Genomic DNA, 24,916 nt, shown 5'->3' with positions numbered 1-24,916 from the left:
GCAAACTTGCAGAGGGTGCACTTGATGCCATCACCTGTGTCAATGATGAAGATGTTAAAGAGGTCCTAAGACTGACCCTTGGGGGACACCGCTTGTGACCAGCCTCCACCCTGACACAGAACCACTAATCACAACCCATTAACTGTGTCCAGCCAACCAATCACTGAACAGTCCATCCTTCACATCCATGCCTCTCCAATTTAGAGAGAAGGATGTGGAGAGGGACCACATCAAAGCCTTTACAGAAGTCTATTTCATGTGCAACCTCAGCATAGTGGCTGCCTTTGTTACGATGATAAACAGTGTGTTTTAAGTCCAGTTGTAAAGACATGGACTTCTTACACTAGTGAAGGAGATAAGCTTAGTATAATTGAATTTAGAAACAGAGCATGCAGAGGCTTTCTCATAGGAAAGAGTGTAATGAGACCTGTGTGTTCCCTCCTGGATACATTAGGGTGGAGCAGGAACTTCCAGCAGAAAATCAGAATGTCCTACTGGCACCATCTGAAAACACTGCTGGATGAGCCACTTTTAGTAGCATAGAATCACCAAGGCTGGAAAAGACCTCCAAGATTATTCAGTCCAACCATGCACCTACCACCAGTATTCCTCCACTAAACTATATGCCCCCTCTGCAAGCGGAGGGTGAGGTCCATCTTGCACTTGGTGTGTGCAGACAACTACTTTGAGGAGATTGTTGTCAGAGGGCCTGAGCATGCCAGGAGAGCTCACCAGCACCTACCAGGGGTTGCAGAGCTGGTACCCATGGTGTCCACATAGGCATCCTTCTTCCGCCATCATCCAGCTGTGCTCTGGCCCCTACTGCCCTGGATGCAGCATGAGCTGAGGCAGTTCTTTCTGGGGGACAACAGTGCCTCTACCTACTTGATCTGTGGGGCAGATAGCATGTACAGACAGCAGAGTAACCCTTGCCTTTGTTTTGTTCTGGATAAACACCTTGCCCATGCTCACTGAATCCATCTCTTCAGATCCTCTGATCTTAAGTGTGTACCCTGGGTCAACCTGCAGCAGGTTCACATCCTGTGTGGATTTACCTGTAGGAAAACATAGAAACAAACGATGTACAGTCAGTGAGCAGTGCTGAGGGGAGAAGGACTCAAAAGCCTGAACATATTTTTCAAAGTCTCTTCAGTGAATCTGTCGAGACTGCTTAACACAGTAGTGCAGATCTGAACATTCACATGGCTGAGATATTGTGGAACAGTTCCACTTTGACAGTAGTTATGAAACAGCCCTGTCTTCCCATCTGCCCACAGGCACTACAAGCGACAAGGTAGCAGGGACATGAAGTGTCATGGAATGATAGAATGGCTTGGGTTGGAAGGGACATCAAGGACCGTCCAGTTACAACCAACCTCCCTGCATGGGTAGTGTTGCCCGTTATCATGAACCAACGGCATACTGAGGTGAGTTGACTTTTTTTCAGTCAAGATTTTCTTATCAGTGGAATTAGTTGTTTCCTCTACCTACAGAATGTGTAACATTGGCTCAAGCACTGATTTCCACAGCATGAAAATACCAGTTCCAATGAGCACTGCAAAATGGATTGCTTCCCCTGCAAATTTGTCACGTTCCGTGCCACTATCAGACCATTATTCAATTCTTACACTTGGAATAAGTATCAGAATACTTCATACATAGTCTTTGATGCGTTTTTTTAATAAGATCCATCCGATGCTGACTTTCAGAAGCTGGAAAATCTGGATAAAATTGTTCCCATACACTGAGTGTGCACAACCATGTCACTGCTGACGTTTCTCAAGGGTGACACAGGACACACAGGACACATCCTACCAGAGCCAACCCTCAGCCTGCAAAGGGCGGCGGCTTCAGTGCTGCCCTGCGTGGGAGGAACGCAACACACCCACGCGCACCCCCAAAATGGCGCCGCCGGCGCCTCACTGACTGCCTCCACAGTAAGCCCCGCCCCTCCTGCAGCGACATGACTGAAGCTGACCCACACGGAACTCTCCCTTCTACTTGAGTGGCAGCGCAATAACCTATGAGCGCGCCGAGAAGGCGGGAGCAGATCTGGCTGATAACCAATCAGACGGTGAGATGCTGCGAGGGGGGCGTGGCTTATCGTTTCCACGGGGAAGTCGGCGCGGCGAGATCCGGCGGTGGCGGTAGTATGAGCCTGTCCTTGAGGTACGTGTGGGACCGGCGAGCAGGAGCGGCTGCGGTCGGTCTGCGGGGCTGCAGTGGCGGGGAGGAGACGATCCTGCGGGGCGGCCGGGTCTCGTCACCGCCGTGCTTGTGTCGGCGTTAATCTGCGTTCAGAGCTGTAAGCTCTCGGCTGTCCGCGTCCCAGTTGCCGGTCCGGGCCTTCCCGGAGCGGCGGCCGACCCGAGCACGGTGAAGTACACCGTCACCGCCTTGCGCGTTGGGGAGAGCCAGCCTGTGCCATTTCTGGAGTCTGCCCGGTGCCGTTCGTGGGTTGGTGACCGCTAAATCTCAGCGGCGTGGTTAATCTCCGATGTCAATTAGAATTAGATAATCTTCAGTGAGGGGGAAGAAAAAAGAGCTAGCTACGGGGTGTGGGGAATAGGCACCTTTGGAAAACAGTTCTCTGTTCACACAGAAGTGACTTTCATGCACTGTACAGTAAGTGGTACTGCATGTATTTTGTCAGTGCTGTAGGTAAACGAATATAAAGGGATTCCTGAGACCACGTTGAATTGCACAGCAGCCTAGGTTTGGAAGATCTTCTGGAAGTCATCTTGTCAAGCTCTACTCAGTGATGGAGGTTGAGAGCCTTTTCCAACACTACTTACTAACAGCAGAGATCCTGTGGTCTCCCAGTGGAGCTATTCCGCTGCATAACCACTTGCACTGTGGCAGTGGTAGACCTTCTAGGTCTGCTTCCACCTCCTGCTTTTGCTGCTTGCAGTTGACTCTTGTTGCTGTATATCTCTAATGGGAACTTGCCTGTCTGCTTTGTCTAATCCTCTAGACAGTGCCTTAGCCTTCCTACACAGGGTTCTTTTGCCAACACACTTGGATTGAAACAAACCCAGCTCCTTCAGCTCCTCCTGAACCAAATGCTGCAGCCACCTAGGTATTGATTGCAGTCCACTTTATTTTAGCCATCTTCTCTGCATCTGTTTTACTGGGGCACCCAAACTCAATGCAGTACTTTGGATACAGCTATACAGCTGCGAATGGAAGGAGTTAGCACTACAGGTAGCTGAGCGCATTGCTGCAAGTTTGTTGTGCTGCAGGTTGCAGACATAAAGTCTGCATATCCCAAGAGTGTGCTTTCAGCCTTCTTATAAGTTGTAATTAGTGACACTTGTTACCTTGAATACACTACTTTTTAAAAAACTTGGTCTGGAATGGACATTTTTTCATGCATTTACACTGAATAAAGAGTAGTTGCTCTGTGAATAATACAGTTAAAGCGTGTTTTGCTTTGCGTGTTACTGCTAATCTGTGTGGGAGAAAAGAAGGTTGTCTTTGAGTAGTGTTTACTGTTTTAGGGGTCTTGACCGTTTCATATGTATGAGAAACAGAGCAAAAAAGTATCTGGTTTATTATGTATATAATATTTTTAAAAATCCATAAATATTTGGCATCAATGAACTGCTACTGGCAAAAAATCCAAAGGTTTATGACACTTAACACTCACTTCAGCAGCTGGACAACTCATCTAAATGCCTAACTAAAGCTCTAGCTGTCTCTTAAAACTTTCTAGTTTCGCTACAGTTTAGAAATAAGGTGTTTTCTGGAGTTGTACCATGTCAACTGCAGTCTATCTTGTAACTGCAACCTCAAGTATTCTCTTTAACTGATAGCTTTTTCTAATTTTCATTGACTGATTATTAACTAGATCACCTCTGCTGGGCAGAGTAGAGAAGCCATTCAACCTGTGCAAAGGAATTGCCTGTTTCAGGTTTTGCTTCAAACTGGGAGATCAAGTTGGGAAGAAGCTGAATGGGGATGGCAATTAACTGTGCTATTACTATTATTATTGGTGGAAAAATGTAAGCTACAGTGGTGTCTTTCCAGTATTAATCGGTTGTATTGAATTTCCCTCTTGTCATGTAGGAGTGAGCTTTCAGCAGACAAAACTAAAAAGAAGAAGAGAAGAGAACTGACTGAGGAACAGAAACAAGAAATTAAAGATGCCTTTGAGTTGTTTGATACAGACAAAGATAGAGCAATAAATTACCATGAGTTGAAGGTATTTTTATTTATTCATAATTTAAATATCTTTGGGGCAGGTATTATACATCTAAATGAATTTTTAAGTTATCAACTCTATCTTTAAAAATGCTAAATGGTCAAGATGTCCTGCAACGCTGAAGTGGGGATATTTGAATAATTGCTGATATGCGTTGATGTAAAGCTCATCTACGTCTTACACTTGCCACAGTAATAGAGTTGCTATAGCATACTGTGTAGCAGATCTTACTGCTCCCTAGAGTTTAGCTTGGGCAGGTGAGTAAGCTGGAAAAGCTCTGGTTCTTCTAAAGACACTGTATAATCTAAAACTTGGTGTTGTTAAAATCCAAGTGTTTAAAATGCTTAGATAAAAGATATGTCAAGTTTATAAAACGACTAGAAATCAGAGTTTACCCACATTTTTTTCAGCAGGGAGCGTGTGTACCAATGATGTTGTTTGTTATATTTATGTGTTGCTCTGTAGTTTCCTTTCCCAATGCTGGCCTCTCCTGTTAACATCTATCAGCAAACGGAGATTAGTATGGCAGCATTTTTTAGTGGGTGCTCCTGTTTGGCAGTCTATGGAATTGATACATTAGTTTATGAAAGTTTCTTTAAATCTCTCATAAATTTCTTTGTAAATTATACTTCATCAAGAACAAATACTGTCTTATAGAGAGGCCAGCATTCCTTTAATGTATTGAGATATTTTTGGAAAGGAATATGTTTTCCGATGTATTTGTTCCATAATCTTATTCTATCCTGTAGCTGAAGAAGAAAAAATGGCTTTTGTTTTACTTTAATTAATTTTACAGTAATGTTTTGAGTATAGTGATTCCCTCTTCTTTTTTTCAGATTTTGAGTGTTTTGCCTCTGCTGGAAGCTGTAATGAGAGAGATACTACAAAAGACTATTCATACAGTTTTTCTAGTCAGGGTGTGCTTCACATTCTCAGGTGTCATGATGGCAAAATCATTTATTACCAGTCTAATTAAATATATCCCTGAAGATAACACAATGGAAGAACTGAAATCTATAAAGAAATATCTCCTGCAACATCAGCCTGTAGGGCAGATATGAAATGGCTATGTTGAATAGGACTGGGGCTTTCTATTTGTAGTTTAATATAAGCTCCTACATTTCAGTGCATTCAAAGTAGCATGTGCTGAGAAACTGCCATCTCTGTTGAAATGTGGAAACTAAGTATCAATTCCTAATCTAAGGGAAAAATGATTTATGTAGTTACATAGTTTCAAGTGGGAAAGTGATAAATTACATCACTTAAAAGATAACTAGTCAAGTGTTTATTGTGAATAATTTGAAGAATGATTTTCAATTTGATCTTTGAAAAAGGGACAGTACTCAGAATGCTTTTGAAAGTTAGAAAAAAAAATCTACTTCTAAAAAGCATATGATGCACTTCTTAAAGTATTGGAAACCTGAAGGCTCTTTTTTTACTGTAATATGATGTTCTATTTAGTAGTGCCTGTTTTGGGTGATTTCATGTGGTTTTTTTTATACATAGCATTTTTGGTATTTTTATTTATTGTTGTTGCTGTCCCACTGGTGTGCACACTCTGTCCTAGGCAGTAATGTTCTTATTAAAAGTAAGAACAAATCTTTCTTAAAGCTCTATTTTAATATTAATATCTGATTGCACTTTCTTTGTATTCCAAAAGGTGGCAATGAGAGCCTTGGGTTTTGATGTGAAAAAAGCTGATGTACTGAAAATACTTAAAGATTATGATCGAGAAGCAACAGGCAAGATCACATTTGAAGATTTTAATGAAGTTGGTATGTATTTGATTTTATAACTTTAGAAATCTACCTTCAGAGAAACTTAGCTTACAGTAGTGACTGCAGTTTGACCAGGAGTACTTTGTGTGTTTTTGTAGTTACCCAGTACTATAAAGAAAGAGAGATGGAAATTTAATGTTATAGTTTTCTGTATAACTTGCATAGTAGAGGAAAATAATTCTTTGTATATACGTGGATATAAAAGATTGCAGCAATGTAAAAGTAAACAAATTTCTGCAAAGAAATAAGTACTAATTTGAACTATAGATATTCTTGTGTTTATATTTCTTTGTCTTTTTTAGTATTCTCCTTCCTGCTTTGGAAAGAGTAGTTGGCACTGAATTTCATAGGAAGGAGTATATAAACTGACAAACTGTAAACTGAATACAGGTTTTTCTGTAATCTAACAAAGATGAGAGAAACTGAAGCAGATGTTAAATATTGTACATCAAGGATTTTCAACTGCTGGTAAAAACAGTGAATTTCATTAACTGTTTCTTTCATCTAAAGATTCTGTATCTCACAGACCTTCTACATGAGGTATGGAGCCCTTAGTACAAAAAAGACAGAGAGCTGTTGGAAAGGGTCCAGAGGAGGGCCGTGAAGGTGATCAGGGGGCTGAAGCACCTCCTCTATGAAGACAGACTGAGGGAGCTGGGCTTGTTCAGCCTGGAGAAAAGAAGGCTGCGGGGTGACCTCATTGCAGCCTTTCAGTACCTGAAGGGAACCTATAATCAGGAGGGGAGTAAACTCTTTGAAAGGGCTGATAATAGCAGGACAAGGGGAAATGGTTTTAAGTTGAAAGAGGGAAGATTTAGGTTGGATGTTAGGGGGATGTTCTTTACTAGGAGAGTGCTGAGGTCCTGGAACAGGCTGCCCAGAGAGATTGTGGATGCCCCGTCTCTGGAGATGTTCAAGGCCAGGTTGGATGGGGCCCTGGGCAACCTGATCTAGTAAATGTGGAAGTTTGGTGGCCCTGCCAGGCAGGGAGGTTGGAACTTCGTGATCCTCGAGGTTACTTTCAACCCGGGTGATTCTGTGATTCTGTGATACATGCTCTGAATGGGGAGTGATCTGTACAATTTTAAAAACTAGGAATTTTGTGTCTTAGAGGATTTTTTGATTGTTACACATTATTTTTACTTTTGCATACAATTTGTGTTTGCAAAAAAAACCCATATATATACATATATGTATATATATATAAAATGAGACACCTCCATGTATGTTATGATTTTATATCTCTATTTCACAATTCCAGTCCCTGTGCTCAAGGTATTAAGTTATCTAAAATTCTGAAAAAAGCAATGTAAGATGTGTGTATTTGCTTCTAGCTTTGAATAACAGTTGTCTTAGCAATTATGAATTCATTATTGATTTAAATTTTATCAAACTTTAGAAATTTAATAGGTTAGGAATGGAAAAAATGTACTGTTAATGATGGGTAATTTTTGATACTCAAGCTAAAAGAAACATGAGTTAGGATTGAGAACTGAAGAAGTCTGTTGAGGGGAATAAAATTGATCAGTCCTGATTTCAAAAGAAAAAATGAAATAAGAAAATTTATTGATTTAATATAGTGTATCATATTATTATGCTGTAACATGATGGAATATAGTATAAAACTGTACTAGTCTTTTAAAATTTCTGATGTTTGACTTAGGTTGGAAGGAACCCTAAAAGTTGTCTAATTCCAACCCTCTGCTGTGAACACGGGTGTCTGCCAAAAGATCAGGATGTTCAGGGTGGTCTTGAACACCTCCGGGCATGGGCCATCTGCAGCTTCTCTGGGCCTCATCACCCTCTCAGTGAAGTTTCTTCCTAACATCTAACCTCAATTTTCCCTCTCTTAGTTTAAAACTGTTCCCATTTGTCTTACTACCATCTGACTGCATAAAAACTCAGTCCCCCTCCTGCTTATAAGCTCTCCTCAAGCACTGGAAGGCTGCAGTGAGGTCTTTTCTTCCTCAAGTTGAACAATCTCAAATCCCTCAAGCTTCCTTCCTGCAAGAGATATTCCAGCCCTTTGATCATCTTTGTGGCCCTCTTCTGGGCCTGCTCGAACAGCTCTGTACCTTTCTTTTGCTTGGGGCCCTAGGCCTGGATGCAGTACTCTGGAAAGGACCTTAGAAGAGCAGAGTAGAGGGAGACAGTCACCTCCCTCTCCCTGCTGGCTGCTCCTCTTTTGATGCAGCCCAGGATACATTTGGCTTTTCAAGCTGCAAGCACATGCTGCTGGCTTGTATGCAGCATTTTGTCCACTAGGACCTTGAAGTCCCTTTTGTCAGGGCTGCTCTTAATCAGTTCTTCTATGAGTCTGTGCATATATCTTGGGTTATCCTGACTCAAGTGTAGCACCTTGCTCTTGACCTTATTGAATGAATCTCATTAGGTTCATGTGGGCCTGCTGTTCAAATGTGTACAGGTCCCTCTGGATAGCGTCCCTGACTTTTCTTGTGTCAACTGTACCACTCAGCTTGGTGTCGTCTACAAACTTGCTGAATGTGTACTCAATCCCTCTATCTGTATCATTGATAAAGATGTTGAAGAGCTCTGGTACCATGAAAAACCCCTTAGCAATTCATCCAGTAATTCCTAAAATGGCCTGAGGTTTCACCCTCCTGATGTTGTCTCCCGAGTCAGCTTTTTTTTGTCCTATTTATCAATATAGACAATAAGTGCTGTGAGAAGCTCGGAAGATTCATGTAGAAAGAACAGCAAATAGTGGGTTATTGTTTTAATCAATCCAAAAACTTTGAATTTGAGGTTTGAGCATGGATGTGACAAGTATGCCCTTGACACAGAATTAAACTGTGTACAGCATGTAGCAAAAAGATTAGAGTTAAATAGGTTATAGAAACTGTTATGATGAGCTGGATGAATGTAGTTTAACAACTGTTTAGCTGTCAGTTTTGAATAATTATCTGTGGTTTAAATATCAGAACTGACCATCTAAAATGTGTATAGTTGCATCTCGTCTAGTTTTATGCAATCATTTTATCTATGGCACTTAGAGACATTGCTTTTTTGTTAGCTGATGTTGCCTTTATTCCCTTTTATGGCCTTCCTGCCATAAAAGTAGAGTTTCTTAAATTTACTACTGTCACACGTCACAGTTGTTTTCAATGAAAATATTTAAATATAAATATGAGTGATTTTTGTATATATTTCAATCTACATTATATATAAAATACATAAATACATATAAATATGAAAGCAAAAACAAAATCCTTATTGCTTTATGAGCTTACATGAGATTGGATCTGATATTTTACTTTCTAGTTTGCTAAGCTGGAGGAGGCGTTCCATCTGCAAACAGTAGCAGATGTAAGGTGTTTGTCTTTGCACAAACAAGGATGATGTGTTTTTAATGGTTTGATAGAAGTCATAAATACCATGTCCTGTAACATGAAACTAGCAGGTACACAAATATGAAGATATTTGCATCTGATTCCGGAAGTGTCTGAATTAATTACTGAAAAAACATTTTTGTAGTTTGACTGTCTTTTCTGTTACAGCAACTAGCAAATGGATGCAATAAAAGGAGTAACCAAGAGTAACAAATCCCTTCAGAATTAACATTTTGCTGTGCATTATTTTCATAAACCTCAAGATTTGTTTTTGTTGTTTTTTTTGTTAGTGTGATTTTGCATCTAAAAGAGAAATTACACGAGAATGTTTTTAATTACTTCATGTTGTTTTAGTGTTCTCAGCAAGTCAAAATTCTATCCAGATCATAATATTTAAAATCAACAAATTCAAGTGCCTGGGTCTGTGAGAGCTGATGTGTTTTTTTTGTGTTGTTTTGTTTTTTTGTTTTTTCTGAAATGCATTTTTCAAATAGAAAAGGCATGTGTATACTTTCAATTTGTATAGAAAAGCCTATTGAAAGCATGTTCTAGTCTAAATTGCCATGTAGCTTTTCAACTGTGCCTGATATATGCCAAAGAATAACGCAGCTTTGAAAAGAGAGTAGAGAAAGAAATGCCAGATAGCAGCCAAACAAGTATGCATGCATACTGTGAACTGAAACAGTTTAAAAATGAAAGAACAGATGAAATCTGGAATATATATTCTTTCTATTACCTTGGTCAGTCTGTCATTCTGAGTTTACCCTTCAGAATTTTTTAGTCTAACTTCAGAATCTTTACAGTGACAGACTGGATATTGGACAGAGATCCACAAGAAGAAATACTCAAGGCATTCAAATTGTTTGATGATGACGACTCTGGTAAAATAAGCCTGAGAAACCTGCGTCGGGTTGCTAGAGAGCTGGGTGAAAATATGTCTGAGGAAGAACTGCGGGCTATGATTGAAGAATTTGATAAGGACGGAGATGGAGAAAGTAAGTCTTAAGCATAGATGATATGGGATTCTTATCTCTTAATTTTCCCCCTATTTTAACATAGCTTTATCTTGGAAATGCCTGAAATTGACAGTTGTTCTCTTTATTTTCTTTCCAAATATCTTTCAGCTCAAGCTTAACTTATGTAAAATGAAAATACTTTTTGATAGATACTAGTCCTGAAAAAGCATAGTGGAGTCTAAAAGTCAAATTGATTTCTCACCGTCACTGAGGCTTAATCAACCAGCCCATACCTATTAAAAGTTTTGTTAAAGTTCCTCTGGAAGTGTAAATAATTAAGTGGTTCGCGGAAGTGTCTGTGTACTACATTGAACTTTGATGTCTGTATGAATCAAAATGTTAATGAGTAAAAGGATTAAAAGGCCAGAAGAAACTCTTTTGATCACCTGGGCTGATATTTCTTAAGCAGCAGTGTGTCACTATTGTGATTTCAGCTTGTTAGTCAGATACAAAGAGTAATGCTACTAAGTTGTGCTGAACTGAACCCTGAGTCCACGCAGGATCACCTAGAATAAGACTCTAACATGGCTCTATACTTAGGCGAGCTGAGGAGTCTGATGTGGAAAATGCCTCTGAGGAAACAAGGTCCATACAGTGTGAGCTACAGAAGAGCTTTATTAGCTAGATAAAGAATTAAGTAACAGACCCTGTTTAGGGTTGTTGTTTGTTGTTTAACTCTCTTATTTATTTCCCCCATTAACTTAAATCTTTGTATTTAAACTAGAAGCTTTAATACCTGGATTTCAGGAGCCTCTCACTTAAGGCAGTCTGCTTATACTCTGCATTTCTGAGTCATAGAAACCCATGTGAGTTTTTCTTTCAGGATGATGACTCTCATCTGAGATTTCAGAAGTAGTTCAGCTTTTTTAGGTGCAAAACATTTCTATTTGTCAGCAACATCTACTGCAGTCTAAACTCTGTTAGAGAAAAAAAACAAAACTCACAGCACCTGCCTTTTTTCTGTCTTGTGACAGATACTTCAGTCTGTGCTGCTTGTGGTAGATGTTATTTCACACATGATCATACAACTGCAAGCTTGTTAATTGTTGGCCTGTACTACTATTTTGCAGCTACTCAAATAATGAAAAAAAAATTTAAACCTTTCTCCTCCCTCCCCCCCTGGCCCCCAAGAAATGGGGGGAAATGAATGAAGAACAGGACTTACTAAGCTTAGTCAGCACAGTTAAAATGCCAATTTTGTTTAATTTTAGTGATGCAAATAGGGAGCATAAAGAGTAAAAGCTCTGGGCTTTTGTTGATACTAGACTGTTAATCTTGACAGTGTTTTTACAAAAGCCTGTACAATGTTAAGAAGACTCTTTCTTTTGTTTGGAAGATACTACCTCCTGATCTCACTTTATTTCCAGAGGTTATGTTTCCCTAGTAGATCCTGCATAATTCTAATATTCTTTTATGTGCCAGATGTGTCCTTCCACACATTTATTGCATTGGTATACACTTCAGTGACTATACAGCAGAGAATAACAAATAGTCTAAGTAGACAGCTTTATTTTAAGTATTTTGCTTTTAAAAGGAGTGGTTGTGATTGCACTGCCAATATTACCTTTTACTTATTTCTATTAAAGACTGGTTTTATTTGAAAGTGGGGCTGCAGAGGTGATAGCAAGTAGAATACATCAACCACAAGCATGTTTTGTTCTCTGTTACTCTTCTAGAGCTTCCAGCTCAACTGTCAGAATGATAATGAGGGATGATTTTGGTCATATCACTGTTTGGTCAGTAGAAATCAACATAATCTTTTAGCTCCTTTTAGGAAGATTATAGTTTTTTGGGTGATCAGTATTAAGTTTCTGAGATTGCTCAGTTCATTTTCCTTATTCATCCATTAATTTTCTTTTTTAGAGTAGTCTGGAACAAGATTGAATGTGGGAAATTGGTAGTATGATGCTTTTGCATAGTTCTGTTGTTCCTTATGGTTCTGTTTTCTGTTCTCTAAAGAAAACTAGTACTGTTTCTAGCTTTTAAGATTCAGTCTTGGAAAGTAAATAATCTTCTGAGTCACTGTTCCATGTAGTTTCAAACATCTGGGTCATGTAACAAAGTCTTGCTCTCATTTAATTCTCCTTCATTTCCTGTCAAGGGGAAAAAATCCCTGAGTATTAATTGGTAGTGTTCTGTATTTTTCAGTAGTCCATCTGTAACTGGGCAGTACATTAAGGATTCCAACTTACTCATCCAGCGTTCTGTGAATGCAGTAGGAAAAAAAACAAACAGCACCCTCAGTACATTGTGGAAATGTTTCCTATTTCTATTTTAATTGTTTATCCTGTTTATTTCATGAGTCAAACCACATGGAACCTCAAGCCTGGTTTTAATTTTAGTCGTGTGTCATACAATAAGTAGTATTACTATCTAAGGGAAGTGTGCTTTCGTTTGTAAAATATTAGTACCTTCAGCAGACACTTGACTCATACCTTAATTGTGATGTTTTAGGACAAAGCTCAATTTCTGTGGTCACTTACTTGTCTTGCCAGATATGCTTGTGGATCCATTTGATTTCTTTTCTTAGAACAACACTGATTAAATTTCATCTCTGAATTTATGTTTAATGTGGCTTACAGAAAAGCTGCTTTGGACTCCAAATATATCCTGCAGATAACTGCTGCTGGAAATGTTCATATACACAGAGTTTACTTCTCTTTTCTTCAAGTAAACAGTGAAAGTAGTAATTATTGTAAGATAATCTGTATCTGTTGTCAGTTTATGGGCTGGTTCAGCCTGGTTCCATGAGTAGTGGGGTGGAGGGATCTGCAGATCCACATCTCCAGATAAGTGAAGCGGGGACACCAAAATAATTTAAAACAGTGACAACAATCAGAGGAGAAACAAACTAATTTACTAAATATGATATTGAAATGCAAGATAATGTGTTATACAGTATAATTAGAATTGAAGCTAGTGAATAAAATATAATGAGAGAGAGTATCTGAAAGCTGTAGGCCTTACAGTAGTGTTGAGGTGATGTGTGCGCTCAGGACAAGCAACAGGGAGGAGAGCCAAAGGAGAAAAGAGACATCAGATGACCTTGCCCAGGGGCTTTATCTCCTCTCTTACCACAGAGTCCTCCAGGGTATGCAGTTCTTCTGGACTGGAGCATTAACCCAGTGCAGTACATGATGTGTGTGGAATACTGATAACCAAAAATCATAAAGCCATAACATAATTTTGAAAGCAAGTTCATAGGCTTTGAGGTGTATTCTCTTTCCAGTTACGCTTCTATGTATAGCTTAAAACAGTCTCATAAACTCAACAAGTGAAAATAGGTTGCAACATTATGATTGTTGACCAATATATATAATAGCTGTTTGGTTTAGTTATATGCAGTAAAGCCTTAATTGATAATTCTAAACGCTGGAAAATGAACATCATACTCTCGTGGTAACTGACCATGAATTGAACTATCCTTGAAAGCAAAGCAATAAAGTAGAGCCAAAATAGGCCCAAACTAGTCTGGTGGTTTTTCTGTTGTTGTTTTTGTTTTTTTTTTCTCCTCTATTACACCCTTCAACCTTCACTTCATAGAAACGAACAGATAAGTATCAATGCACAGAAGTTTCCTGTTTGGTTTTTTTTTTTTTTGGTAGTCATCCATTTTGATTTCTTACCCCTATTCTTATGTATTTTGGCCAGTATTCCAAACATGATTCTGTTTTAAGTTGCTAGAACTGTTACTCAGGTCTTTCATGCACAATATTTTTTTTTGCTTCTAATGTTTTGATTTTTTTTGATCGTTTATATGAGGTTATTGCTAGCCACTACATTGTATGAACAATAATGCATTGAAGAATAATTGAAGTGGAAAAGACATGTCAGTACATAAGGGAGAACTCACAGGAAGACGTAATTATCTGAAATCAAAGTGTGAAAAATTCAACAGGTATAGAAACTCATGGATTGATTTACTACTAATGAGATAAAACCATGATAATGCCTTATAAGTCATGCAGGGAACATGTTGCTTTTGTGTAATGCAACATGGTGTAGCTGTATGATTGACTTGACATTTTAGAGTTGATAGTCCTAAAATAAATCAAATTGTTTCACGTTGTTTTTAAATGTGCTGCGAGATGGCAGATTTATTTTTTAAATGTTTTTAACGTGAATTGGTTTAGCTTTCCCCTGGCTGTAGGTGTAACTCCTGCTTTGCAATGATTTGTTCAGGAATAACTTGGGCACATTGTCCAGGGCAGATAATTGTCAAGGACAGTTTGTCATACGTCTCTGTTCTTTTCCACATCACTGGCTTAATCTGCTCGTTCCACACTACAATAATTAGTTCAGAGTGAACATGTCCATTGGTTAACTCTTTTACAGTGTCTCTGTTGTAACATATGAGTAAGGTCAATAGCTCAGGTATAAGTGCAGTAAAATAATTAATGACTGCTAATTAATTTATTATTATTACTTAATTTCTTCATTTTGTGTTAAGTTTCTGTTAATTATAACTGTAGAATGAAGAAAGTTCAGATGGGAAAAGAGCTTGTCAAATGCCCATCTTAATTCAAGCTAATTTGTAGAATCATTAGTAAATTATCTTGAAATTAATTTTTTATTTGCTCACTGTTATAGATTTGGGAGAGAGGAAAGCCATGGTGTGAATGTGTGCTTTTTTGAGTTATTTTGTAGTTGTCATTTTTGCATCTTTGGAGAGGAAGATGGGAACACAAAGGTCTGAATTATTGTTATAAGAATAAAATAGAATTTGATCATAAGTGGAACTGCAGCTTTGTTGTTTGAGAAGCATGTGCTATATGTATTGTTATGGTTTTAACATATAGAGATGTTAAAAATGGAAATAAATACAAAGTTTAAATACAACTTATTAGTGCAATACACATATTTACATTATTTTTTCTTATGGTTTATGGGTATTTGCTCTGTGTCTAATAATCGTCTTTTCCTTTACAGTCAATCAAGAGGAGTTCATTGCTATTATGACTGGAGATATTTAACACTGGAAGAGAAGAAATGAATTTATCACAAAGGGAAACATCGTTGGCATCTCCCACTAAAGTATTCTGTAGTTTGTTTCTGTTGATGGAGTCAAGTAGAAAATTATTTTCCTCAGAGGGCCAAAGTAAACACAGGTGTTGTGTACTGCTGCTTTGGAACGTTGTGTCATTAAATCTTATCACTAGAATAAGTGATTGTGTTAGTACAATACTACATTTCAGAGTATTTTAGTGGTGATTTGTAAAATAGTTTTGTATAATATTTCTAAATCCTATTATAAGAACCTTTTGAAGTTGGCTTTATGTTAGCACTAACTGTGGCCTTAGTTTTGATACATAAAGTTTGACAAGTTTCCATTTGAATAAAATGTTATTACTATTGCTACTGAAAAGTCTTGGTTTTTCGTTTAATTTGAGCTAAGATTTAAAATCCATCAAATAAATGTGTGTTGTTCTTTTTTAAGCTTATACTTTTGTTATAGTTGAATAGTAACACTAAATGAACAAGAATTTTTATTATTGAAGTTGCAGTTTACTAGTTATTACTCCTGTATGACGGTAGAGGGCAGGCAACTGTATTAGGGTAGAAACTATGTCACACATGTGCTTTAGTCATCTAGATGTCAACTAGCAGTTTTTTTTCTGTATCTAGACCTCTGATAGCTATGGAAGCAATGGAAAGCATTTTTTCAAGTAGATTCTTTTTCTGAATTATCTAGCTAGGACAAAAGCATCATATGGAATGAAGAGAAAGCTGAGACTGTTCAGCATGAGGGGGAAAAGGCTCCAGGGAGTCTGAGGGCAGCCTTTCAGTATCTGAATGGGGGCAGTAAGAAAGATGGAGACAGGCTTTAGCAGAGTCTGTCATGACAGAAGAAAGGGAAATGGTTTCAAACTAAGAGGTGGAAGACTTAGTTTGGATATAGGGAAGAAGTTATTTACAGTAAGGGTAGTGAGGCACTGGAACAGTTTGCCTAGAGGTGATGATCTCTCCTTCCCTGGAGAGATTCAGTGTCAGCCTGGATGGGGCTCTGAGCACCCTGCTCTAGCTGTAGGTGTCCCTGCTCATTGCAGGGGAGTTGGTGTGGATGACCTTTAAAATGGTCCCTTACAACTCAAAGGATTCTATGATTCTATGAAGATGTGAAGTAGTTAGGAACACTGAATGTGTGTCTAGCTTGCTAGGAGTCTTCCAGGCTTCTAAGGTTGATCTTCCAGATTTTCTGTCTACTGGCTATAGTTTGCCTCTAAAATTTAAATTTGCTTTGTTTAATTCTGTGATCATCTTTCTTGTTGCAAAACCAGGAGTTGTGAACAAGTTTGCCCTGCACAAACACACACAGCTTGCAGTTTATTGGAAACAGATTAGAGGCATCAAGGTAAATAGTGTTTTTTTTTTGTTTTTTTTTTTTTTTTTTTTGTTTTGTTTTGTTTTTTTCTTATTATTTTTTCAAGCGTGTATTATAAAATTCTTATCTTTAAGATAATATGTTGTTCTCTAGTAGGATTTCAATATCAATGCACTCATACTGAAAGTTAGAGCAACTCAAGATGACTAGCAATGGATCCATATCACTGATCAAGTAATGTAAGTAGATACCTCAAGCTGAAGCCCAGCAGGGTATGTGACCATTGACTAAGATTCCCATTCCCGATCACTCTGAGAGAAATCTTCAGAACAGCTTTTGCTAGGAAGGGTAATTCTTGTTGCTTTATATTTTCATTATGACTTTAGCTAAATGAATGATAAAAATATGATTAGGAGAACAGGTAGGGATAAAATTAATAAGATATTAGTGGAAGTAATGGAGTGCTGGATTCTGGTATTCAATAGGAAATGCAGTCTTATTAATGGTCAGTTGAATCTTGGTCTTAAAGATTGAGTAAATCTTCCTCTGTTTTATATTGAAAGCTGATTCTTTAAATGTGTTCTTGCTCAACCAGTATGTAGCATGGAACAATTGTAGTATGAAGATTGGTGTCTGTGATGAAATGTTAGGTATGTTCAATATGGGCATGCTTTCTTTCATACTGATTTCAATATAAGTGTAAGAAAACAGGAAAATTAGTTGAAAGACTATGCCAGACAAGAGAAAGTCTTGCTTCAGAATAGGTACAGCAAATTTCTCCCCAGTTATGTGAAATGCTTTAGAATCCAACAGCAAAACCAAACAAATTGTAAAGCTTCCTTTTAATCAAACAAACAAACAAAAAATCCTCCCCGTCTACCATTTAAAGGACCGAACAAAAACAAATCTTAAACATCAATCTCAGCAGATTTGTTTAAGAATTGAATAGTGAAGGCAAAGATGTAGTGTTTAAGAGCAGTTCATTCTCAGATTTACAAAGAGCAAAGCAGATCCTTCAGTACTTTCTGGCTTTGCTTTTAAGATCTTGCAGAAACAGTTTCAGGGACACTTTCAGCAGACAGTGAAAATGATAGAAAACTTAAAATGGTCCCTTAGCAATCATAATAAAGCACTTCTTCACTAAGTATCCTGCCCTTATTTTGAATGTTCTAGTTTTCTAATACTCCACTGTGGCTGTTGAATGAGTTTTGAATGATTCTTTTTTTATGGCGATATTACTGCTCTGCTGGTATCTTCTCTGAAGATGACTGATAATTATTTCTTGATAGTTGTTGCTCTTTGTAACTGGTTCAGTAAAATGCATGTTTTCTCCTCTGGACCGACGTTTTATTGCAGACTTTTGCAGTATGCTTTCCTTTTCCCTACTGAAATGGCATTTGCCAGAAGTTGTTACAGTCTAAGTAACAACAGTGCCAAGATCTGTAAGTGCAGACCAGTGAATTGGAGAGTTCTTGCAAGCTCAGATTGCTGAAGTGGTGCAGAAAGAGAAGAAAAGCAGCAAAGAATCATTCAGCATAATGTTTGGTGATACTGTCATGATATTTGCCTTTGCCTTTTTTCTGCATTTCATAATCTGTGATTTTTTTATTATTTTTTTTTCTTATCAAGTTTGTTCTGTGCTGCTGATTACTGAGCTGATGCTTTTTGCTGTTTTATGCACTGTGAGTGTTGCACCTGATGCTAGCTTTCCATAATATTCACTGACCAATGCTGTTACAGGCTGGAGTCCACAAATTGATAATCAGCCCTGTGGTCTGCTTGGCCCTAGAAGTAATGCAAGCGTTCCACTTGCGGAACTCACATCTATCCTGGTGCTTTTTAGTAGTTTATTTGTCATGTACTCACGGAGTATGTGTTCTTTGTCTTTTCATTCTTAGTCTGATATCAGAGGAGGATAGTCATTTGATGACATGCTTAAATCTTGTCTGTCATAGAATACTATCAAGATTCAACAGTCATAACTACATCTATATAAATTACACTGTGAACACATAGTATGCCATACTTCTTGAAATGCAGAGGTGGGTCCACATCAGAATGGTAGAAGTTGAACTGGACTCCTAGGATAAGTTCTATGTCAGTCCTAGAAGTCCAGAAGGGCAGCCAAGGGAAAGCATTAATCCATTACAGTAAAATCCGCTAGAACTCCTCATCAAGGGCTTCCACTAAGAACAGTTTAACTGTGCCAGCAAGTCTATCACTTCTCTAATTAATCCCATGTAGCTCTGAGGAAATGCAGAACCTCCGAATGGGTAGAAGTACAGCGTAAGCATGCTGTATACCAAATGTTACCCTGCTAACTAATTTTAGAACAGTCTTCTCAAACATAAGTTTGTCATGCCAGGCATTTTTGATTTGTACTTATTCCTGGGAAAGTTTCTGTGGAATGGTTAAGTCACCAAAAGTCAGATAATGCCAACATATGCCTCATCTGTGCAGGAGGACTTGCAGCCCAAAGAGGAGGGCATCTGAGTCCACGCTGGCATCTGTGTCCCTGGGCATAGCTCATAGAGTGATAGAATGGCCTGGGTTGAAAAGGACCACAATGATCATGTAGTTTCAATCCCCCTGCCATATGCAGGGCTGCCAACCACCAGACCAGGTTGTCCAGAGCCACATCTAGCCTGGCCTTGAATGCCTCCAGGGATGCAGACAACATAGCTCACGGGTACCTCTTGCTAGGGACAAGTACTTTAATATGGTCTATGTGTAATCACTATGGCAAGAAATTGATTGTGGACAAATCTTTCTAATTCTAGAGTTCTATCTTAAGGCTGTGTGTTTTGGGATGTCACAGCTTGCTAACTTCTGTTGAAATTAGCAGAGGCTTTTACCATGAATCACACAAGAATGGATATGTGTGCTAACTTGAGTAGTTCTGCTGGAGGAGTTTATTCTCCCTAGACTGCATGAAGCTTCTCATGACCACTCATACAGCTGTAGATTTTTGTATACTTGGATCTGGTGGATGCACTGCTAATGTAAACAGGTTTTGTTTTTGTTTGTTCATTTTTTTTGTTGAGTTTCTGTGTGACAAACTGTGTTTTATTCTTAAACAAGTAACAGTTGTGAATGCAATTTGCCTTGCTGCACGCATGACTGTATCCAAGGTAAGCGCTGCATTTTCATTTATCTTGTTCATTAGGTCAGGAATGTACAGAAGATGGTGTCTGGCACTAGCAAAACTTCTGCTGAAGTCATTTTCGATAGCACTCTTGCAGAGAGATAATTGTCACTGAAGTAGGTCTGCAGGGATGCTGAGAGTATTTTCATCACAAAGTAACAGAAGAGGAGTGATTCCACAGGGATAAGAGGTCAATATTTTGAGCTCTTCTATCTCTTCCAAGTTACACCACAGGAAAGTCTGTACAAATCCCACTAAGATGTTACATGCTAATGAAATGAAAAACAGAAAGAAACATCATAAACATCTAGGGAATCTGCAAGTATCTTATGGTAACATAAGTGGCTCACCTACTGTAAAACCGTTGCTAAGGAAATGGAACATGCTGGCAGCTACCACTAATCAGAAGTGACAGAACTCAGGATATATAATATGTGGAAACTCCCCGTATGTAGGGCTTCCTGAAATGCTGGATGAGTGTTTTGCTAGTGGAGGTTATTTGTTGCTCAAGACCTTACTAATTTGAAAATAGTTTCATTTTTAAAGATATACATAAAGGAATTCTAAACAAATAAATAAAAGAGCAATTCCTTTAAATATTCCCCTTGAATGAATAGTGGGAAAGGACTTTGTAAATAATTGTTAATAGAGACCTGTGTCCATCTAGGCAGCTAGAAAACAATTCGGTGATGAAATTATCTGGAATGTTTTTCAGAAGTGCTTGTTATTCACAAATGCATTATTTTCATTGCAATTAGGAAAAAAAAAAAAAAGTCAAGGAGGGTTTTTTCATATTTCTGAGGGAGTGATCTTGAAGGCTGCAAATAGAATTTGGACGTTTTTTTTGACAGAAATTTGCAGAAATTTGCACCAAATATTCAGCCCTCGTTTGCGTAAATGATTTTCTTAGGTGTTGGAAGAGGATGATCCTAAAGCACTAGAGAAGATGGAGGAGTTGCAACACAGCAACAGTCAAAGCTGTAAAAATTTCATTAGAATGGCACAGCTTCAGGTCATTCTCTCTCTTCCTGCTGCTGTTAGCTGGGGGAAGAGACCCATCCCCACCTCGCCACAACTTTCTTTCAGCTACCTGGAGAGAGAAATAAAGACTCCCCTGAGCCTCCTCCAGAGTAAACAATCACAGTTCCCTCAGCCATTCCCCTTAAGATTTGCACTCCAGATGCTTCACCAGCTTTGTTGACTTTCTCTGAATGCACGCCAGGGCCTCAATGTCTTTCTTGTCATAGAATCATAGAATGGCCTGGGTTGAAAAGGACCACAGTGATCATCTATTTTCAAACCCCCTGCCGTATGCAGGGCTGCCAGCCACCAGACCAGGCTGCACAGAGCCACATCCAGCCTGGCCTTGAATGCCTCCAGGGATGGGGCATCCACAACCTGTCTAGGCAACCTGTTCCAGTGCATCACCACCCTCTGAGTGAAAAGCTCCCTCCTAACATCTAACCTAAACCTCCCCTGTCTCAGTTTAAAACCATTCTCCCTTGTAAACAGCCATTCCCCCTCCTGTTTATACGCTGCCTTCAAGTACTGGAAGGCCACAATGAGGTCTCCCTGGAGCCTTCTCTTCTCCAAGCTAAACAAGCCCAGTTCTCTCAACCTTTCCTTTTAGAAGGATCATCTTAGTGGCCCTCCTCTGGACCTATTCCAAGAGCTCCACGTCCTTCCTGTGCTGAGGGCCCCAGGCCTGGATGCAGTACTCCAGATGGGTTCTCACAGGAGCTGAGTTGACAGGGACAATCGCCTACCTCTCCCTGCTGGCCACTCCTCTTATAATGCAGCCCAGAACACAATTGGCCTTCTGGGCTGCAAGCACACACTGCTCGCCCATGTTCAGATTCTTGTCTACCAGGACAAGAATCCATGTCCTTCTCCACAGGGCTATTCTCAAGGAGTTCTCCCAGTTTGTATAAATACCTGGGCTTGCCCTGGCCCAAATGCAGCACCTTGGGTTTCATTAGGTATTCATCAGCCTACTTCTCCTCCCTGTCCAGGTCCCTCTGTATGGTTTCCCTTTCCTCCAGTGTATCCAGCCTGTCCAGATTGCTCTGTAGGGCCTTTCTACCTGCAAGCAGGTCACTTCCCCCCATCTTGGTATCTGCAAACATTCTGAGGGTACACTCAATCCCCTCATCCAAATCATCAATAAAGATATTAAGTGAAATAAATTCCCCAGGGTTCTCTTATTTAGTGAAAGATAGAGCTATAACGATATAGGTCAAAATGCTATAGCAACGTGCTGTGCCAAGGAATGCAAAAAGGAAATATCTACACGGTACTTGTGATTGCTGTGCATAAAAACAAATCACACACAAACGCAAAGCAAGAAGTTATCAGTACAGAAATATATTAGTTAATTCATCTCATGCTTCAGACTTCCTTTAAAAATTCATTTGAAAAAAAGAAAAAGAAAAAGAAAAAGAAAAAGAAAAAGAAAAAGAAAAAGAAAAAGGAAAAAAAAAGGAGTGAGCATGTCTGAAATTTTAAAGCATATAATTTCTAGCCACTTAATTTCTTCAGAGATTCTTAATGATGAGAAATAATCCCCTTCAGAATGTTGCCATCAGAAGAGGAGTTTAGCAAATCAGCTCTTCGGTCTCCACTTAAAGTCAGATAATTCCCTGCTACTTTTAACAAAGCAAAGCATAACTCCCACTGCCAGGGGTGAGGTTTCTTCCACTAGTAAAGTAGGTACTGATATCTTGGGCTGTGTGAGTGAACTAATTCTATCTGCTTACAATGGCTGCCACATTTATAAAATCAGCCTTAGTGCTAACAGCATCTAGTTTGTTACTTTGTGAAGTATTGGATATCACGACTTGGAAAAGTGTTATTGTGACTCTTTTATTTTTACTTTTATTTATTTTATTTTTTTTTTTTGTAAAAAGATTATATGTTGTCTTCCCCACACACTTCTTTCTGAAAAACAGATTGCAATCTATCCAGGGCAACATTAGCAGCAGAATTAGGCATGTATTTTAAAACTGATGTTTGTGAGGTGCAGTTTCTGTGCTGCTATAGTGAAGGAATGGGAAGAATTGTGATTTGATTGCTTAATGGAGCAGCTCAACAGACTTATATATCACTCCAGCTGTGCTTTGTTTTCAGAAAGTTGCACAAAGGATAACTGGCCTTTTTATACTTGCATTTCTTCTCTTCTGCTTGAAATTATGATAGATTTTTCAGTTATGGTTTCACCCACTAGAGGGACCTGTTGTTATAACTAAAAAGCACAATCTGAAGTTACAGAAATGACAACAGCATAATCAAATGTCAGGCTGAATTTTTATAGCAGAATCTTTTCACTTTTACAATGTGTACACACATTTTGGAAGTCTGTGTGCCTATTCCACCCATATAATAGCAAATTAGCAACTCACCTGCAACTTGTACAAAGCAGAAATAAAAACAGCTTTTCTTATATGTGGAAAACTCACAACTCTATGCTGAGTCACCCTGTACTTTTATTCCGCAGTGAAAGCAAAGAGACAGAAAATAGATTCATTACTCATGATGTGCAGGCTTTACTAAACTAATATATACTCCCTTGAAGACGCGAGGGTCATTTTGTTTTCTTTCTGCCTGCAGAGGGGGGAATGCAACAATTTGAAGCGTCTTGACAGCCAAATACCTCACCCATGGCCTGCTTCCTGCCTCAAGTATGCAACCTTGTCCTCACTGGGCTTTATCTCTGTGATGTGCTGGACATGAAACTGTTGGTCCCTTCCCAACAGGAAGCAGTGCCATCCTCTTGTCTCCTCAGCGTTCATCATCTGAGAGCAGATGAAAAAAAACCAAAACATATTTTGGAATGCAGTGTCTTTCTGATCAGCAGTCTTTTCATCCCGGTGTTAATATTTTTGCTGCTTCTCCTGTGCCCCTTCTCTGTCCCCTGATTCTCACTATTGTTCTACAGTCTTTAATCTGGATGTATTTGGCACCCAATCTCCAAGGTGTTGCGGTTGTTTCTTGGGTGTGCCAAAACAAAATAACCATGGAAGCTATTTCTTGCTGTCTGCACTGAAACACCTTTTGTGTTGTTTCTAAAGCTTCTAGTAACCACACTTTTCCTGAACAAGAACGTAAAGATTTGTTAGCTCTTGTTATTTCACACATTTAAAATTTAAAATACTCCACCTAAATTTGAGGGGACTACCACACAGTAACATGATTTTCAACAAGAGTATTTTTATTTACTTGTATTTAAATGGATAAAAATTTTATTCTGGATCCTTGACTACTTAAGTAAAACTTTCTTCCCCCAGAATAAAAGATGAGTGACCAGATATATTATGTGACCATCTGAAAACAATTTCATCAAACTGCATGTTTTATTCCTTTCAATGGCCATTTCTGAGGCCTTGTTCTGAGCACTGAGATGAAATATTCTGTTGACATCCCAGTGGCCGATGGCTCTGTAGCTCTCTTTCTCAGGAAGCCATGGGAGCGAGGCATTCCAATGCCCAGAGCCCAGTCCCTCACATGCATGGGACGTTCACATCCTTCTGCTGCCATAAGTAAAGGAGCATCCCCAATCTCCTAGAAAGAAATTCTCAACTCCTCAATGCTCCCCATGCTCCCTATGCTTTTACAGTCATTTCTGTCATCCTGTCCAGGAATTTTGATATTCTGCTTGTGGTAGACCTCCAGGTATTTATTATTCATGTGAATTTAAACAAGGAATATAAACAGTAGCTGCAGATATATATGTACTTTTTGTTTTTGAAGTAAAAATTTGCATCCAGTTCTCTTTTGGTAACAAGGTGCTACACAGCTGCTCCATGTGAACCTTTGTGCCTACAGCATAACTCAGTAATACCAGATATGGGCATCACCATATCTCAGGTTTCAGTGAGGAACATTTCCTCTCAAGGGCTGTGGTACTGGGGTCATTTCAAGCAAACTCATTGTGATAGATTCCCCACCTAAGGTGCTGTTGTTTGAAACAGGTTCTGCTAGCACTGTTGTTGCCATCACAAAACCTGATGAAGGACAGAAGCTTGGAGTGGGTGTTTTTCATACCGACACTACAATACCTGCTTGTGCTAGGACTCGACCCTCAGTGAAGTAACCTGTAATCTCA

The 24,916-nt window shown here is 39.0% G+C and overlaps 1 protein-coding gene across 1 annotated transcript; it reads left to right on the top strand.

Moving 5' to 3' along the window:
• The first annotated feature begins 2,100 nt into the window (after positions 1 to 2,100).
• On the top strand, positions 2,101 to 15,713 carry CETN3 (centrin 3). The gene is made up of 5 exons (XM_072359596.1): positions 2,101 to 2,169; positions 4,069 to 4,204; positions 5,865 to 5,979; positions 10,136 to 10,327; positions 15,278 to 15,713. The coding sequence occupies exons 1-5, from the start codon at positions 2,153 to 2,155 to the stop codon at positions 15,319 to 15,321; spliced, it is 504 nt and encodes a 167-aa protein (XP_072215697.1). The 5' UTR covers positions 2,101 to 2,152; the 3' UTR covers positions 15,322 to 15,713.
• Positions 15,714 to 24,916: the final 9,203 nt, after the last annotated feature.

The sequence above is a fragment of the Excalfactoria chinensis genome, chromosome Z (assembly GCF_039878825.1).
Source record: "Excalfactoria chinensis isolate bCotChi1 chromosome Z, bCotChi1.hap2, whole genome shotgun sequence".
Lineage (NCBI taxonomy): Eukaryota > Metazoa > Chordata > Aves > Galliformes > Phasianidae > Excalfactoria > Excalfactoria chinensis.
The sequence above is the reverse complement of the archived record's forward strand: the minus strand, read 5'-3'. Positions and strand labels throughout refer to the sequence as shown.

What these genes read in the sequence shown, in the direction of transcription:
- CETN3 (XM_072359596.1), top strand. An exon ending in TGAAGATTTTAATGAAGTTG is followed by an intron (nt 5,980 to 10,135) that starts GTATGTATTTGA and finishes GAATCTTTACAG; the next exon opens with TGACAGACTGGATATTGGAC. An exon ending in TAAGGACGGAGATGGAGAAA is followed by an intron (nt 10,328 to 15,277) that starts GTAAGTCTTAAG and finishes TTTCCTTTACAG; the next exon opens with TCAATCAAGAGGAGTTCATT.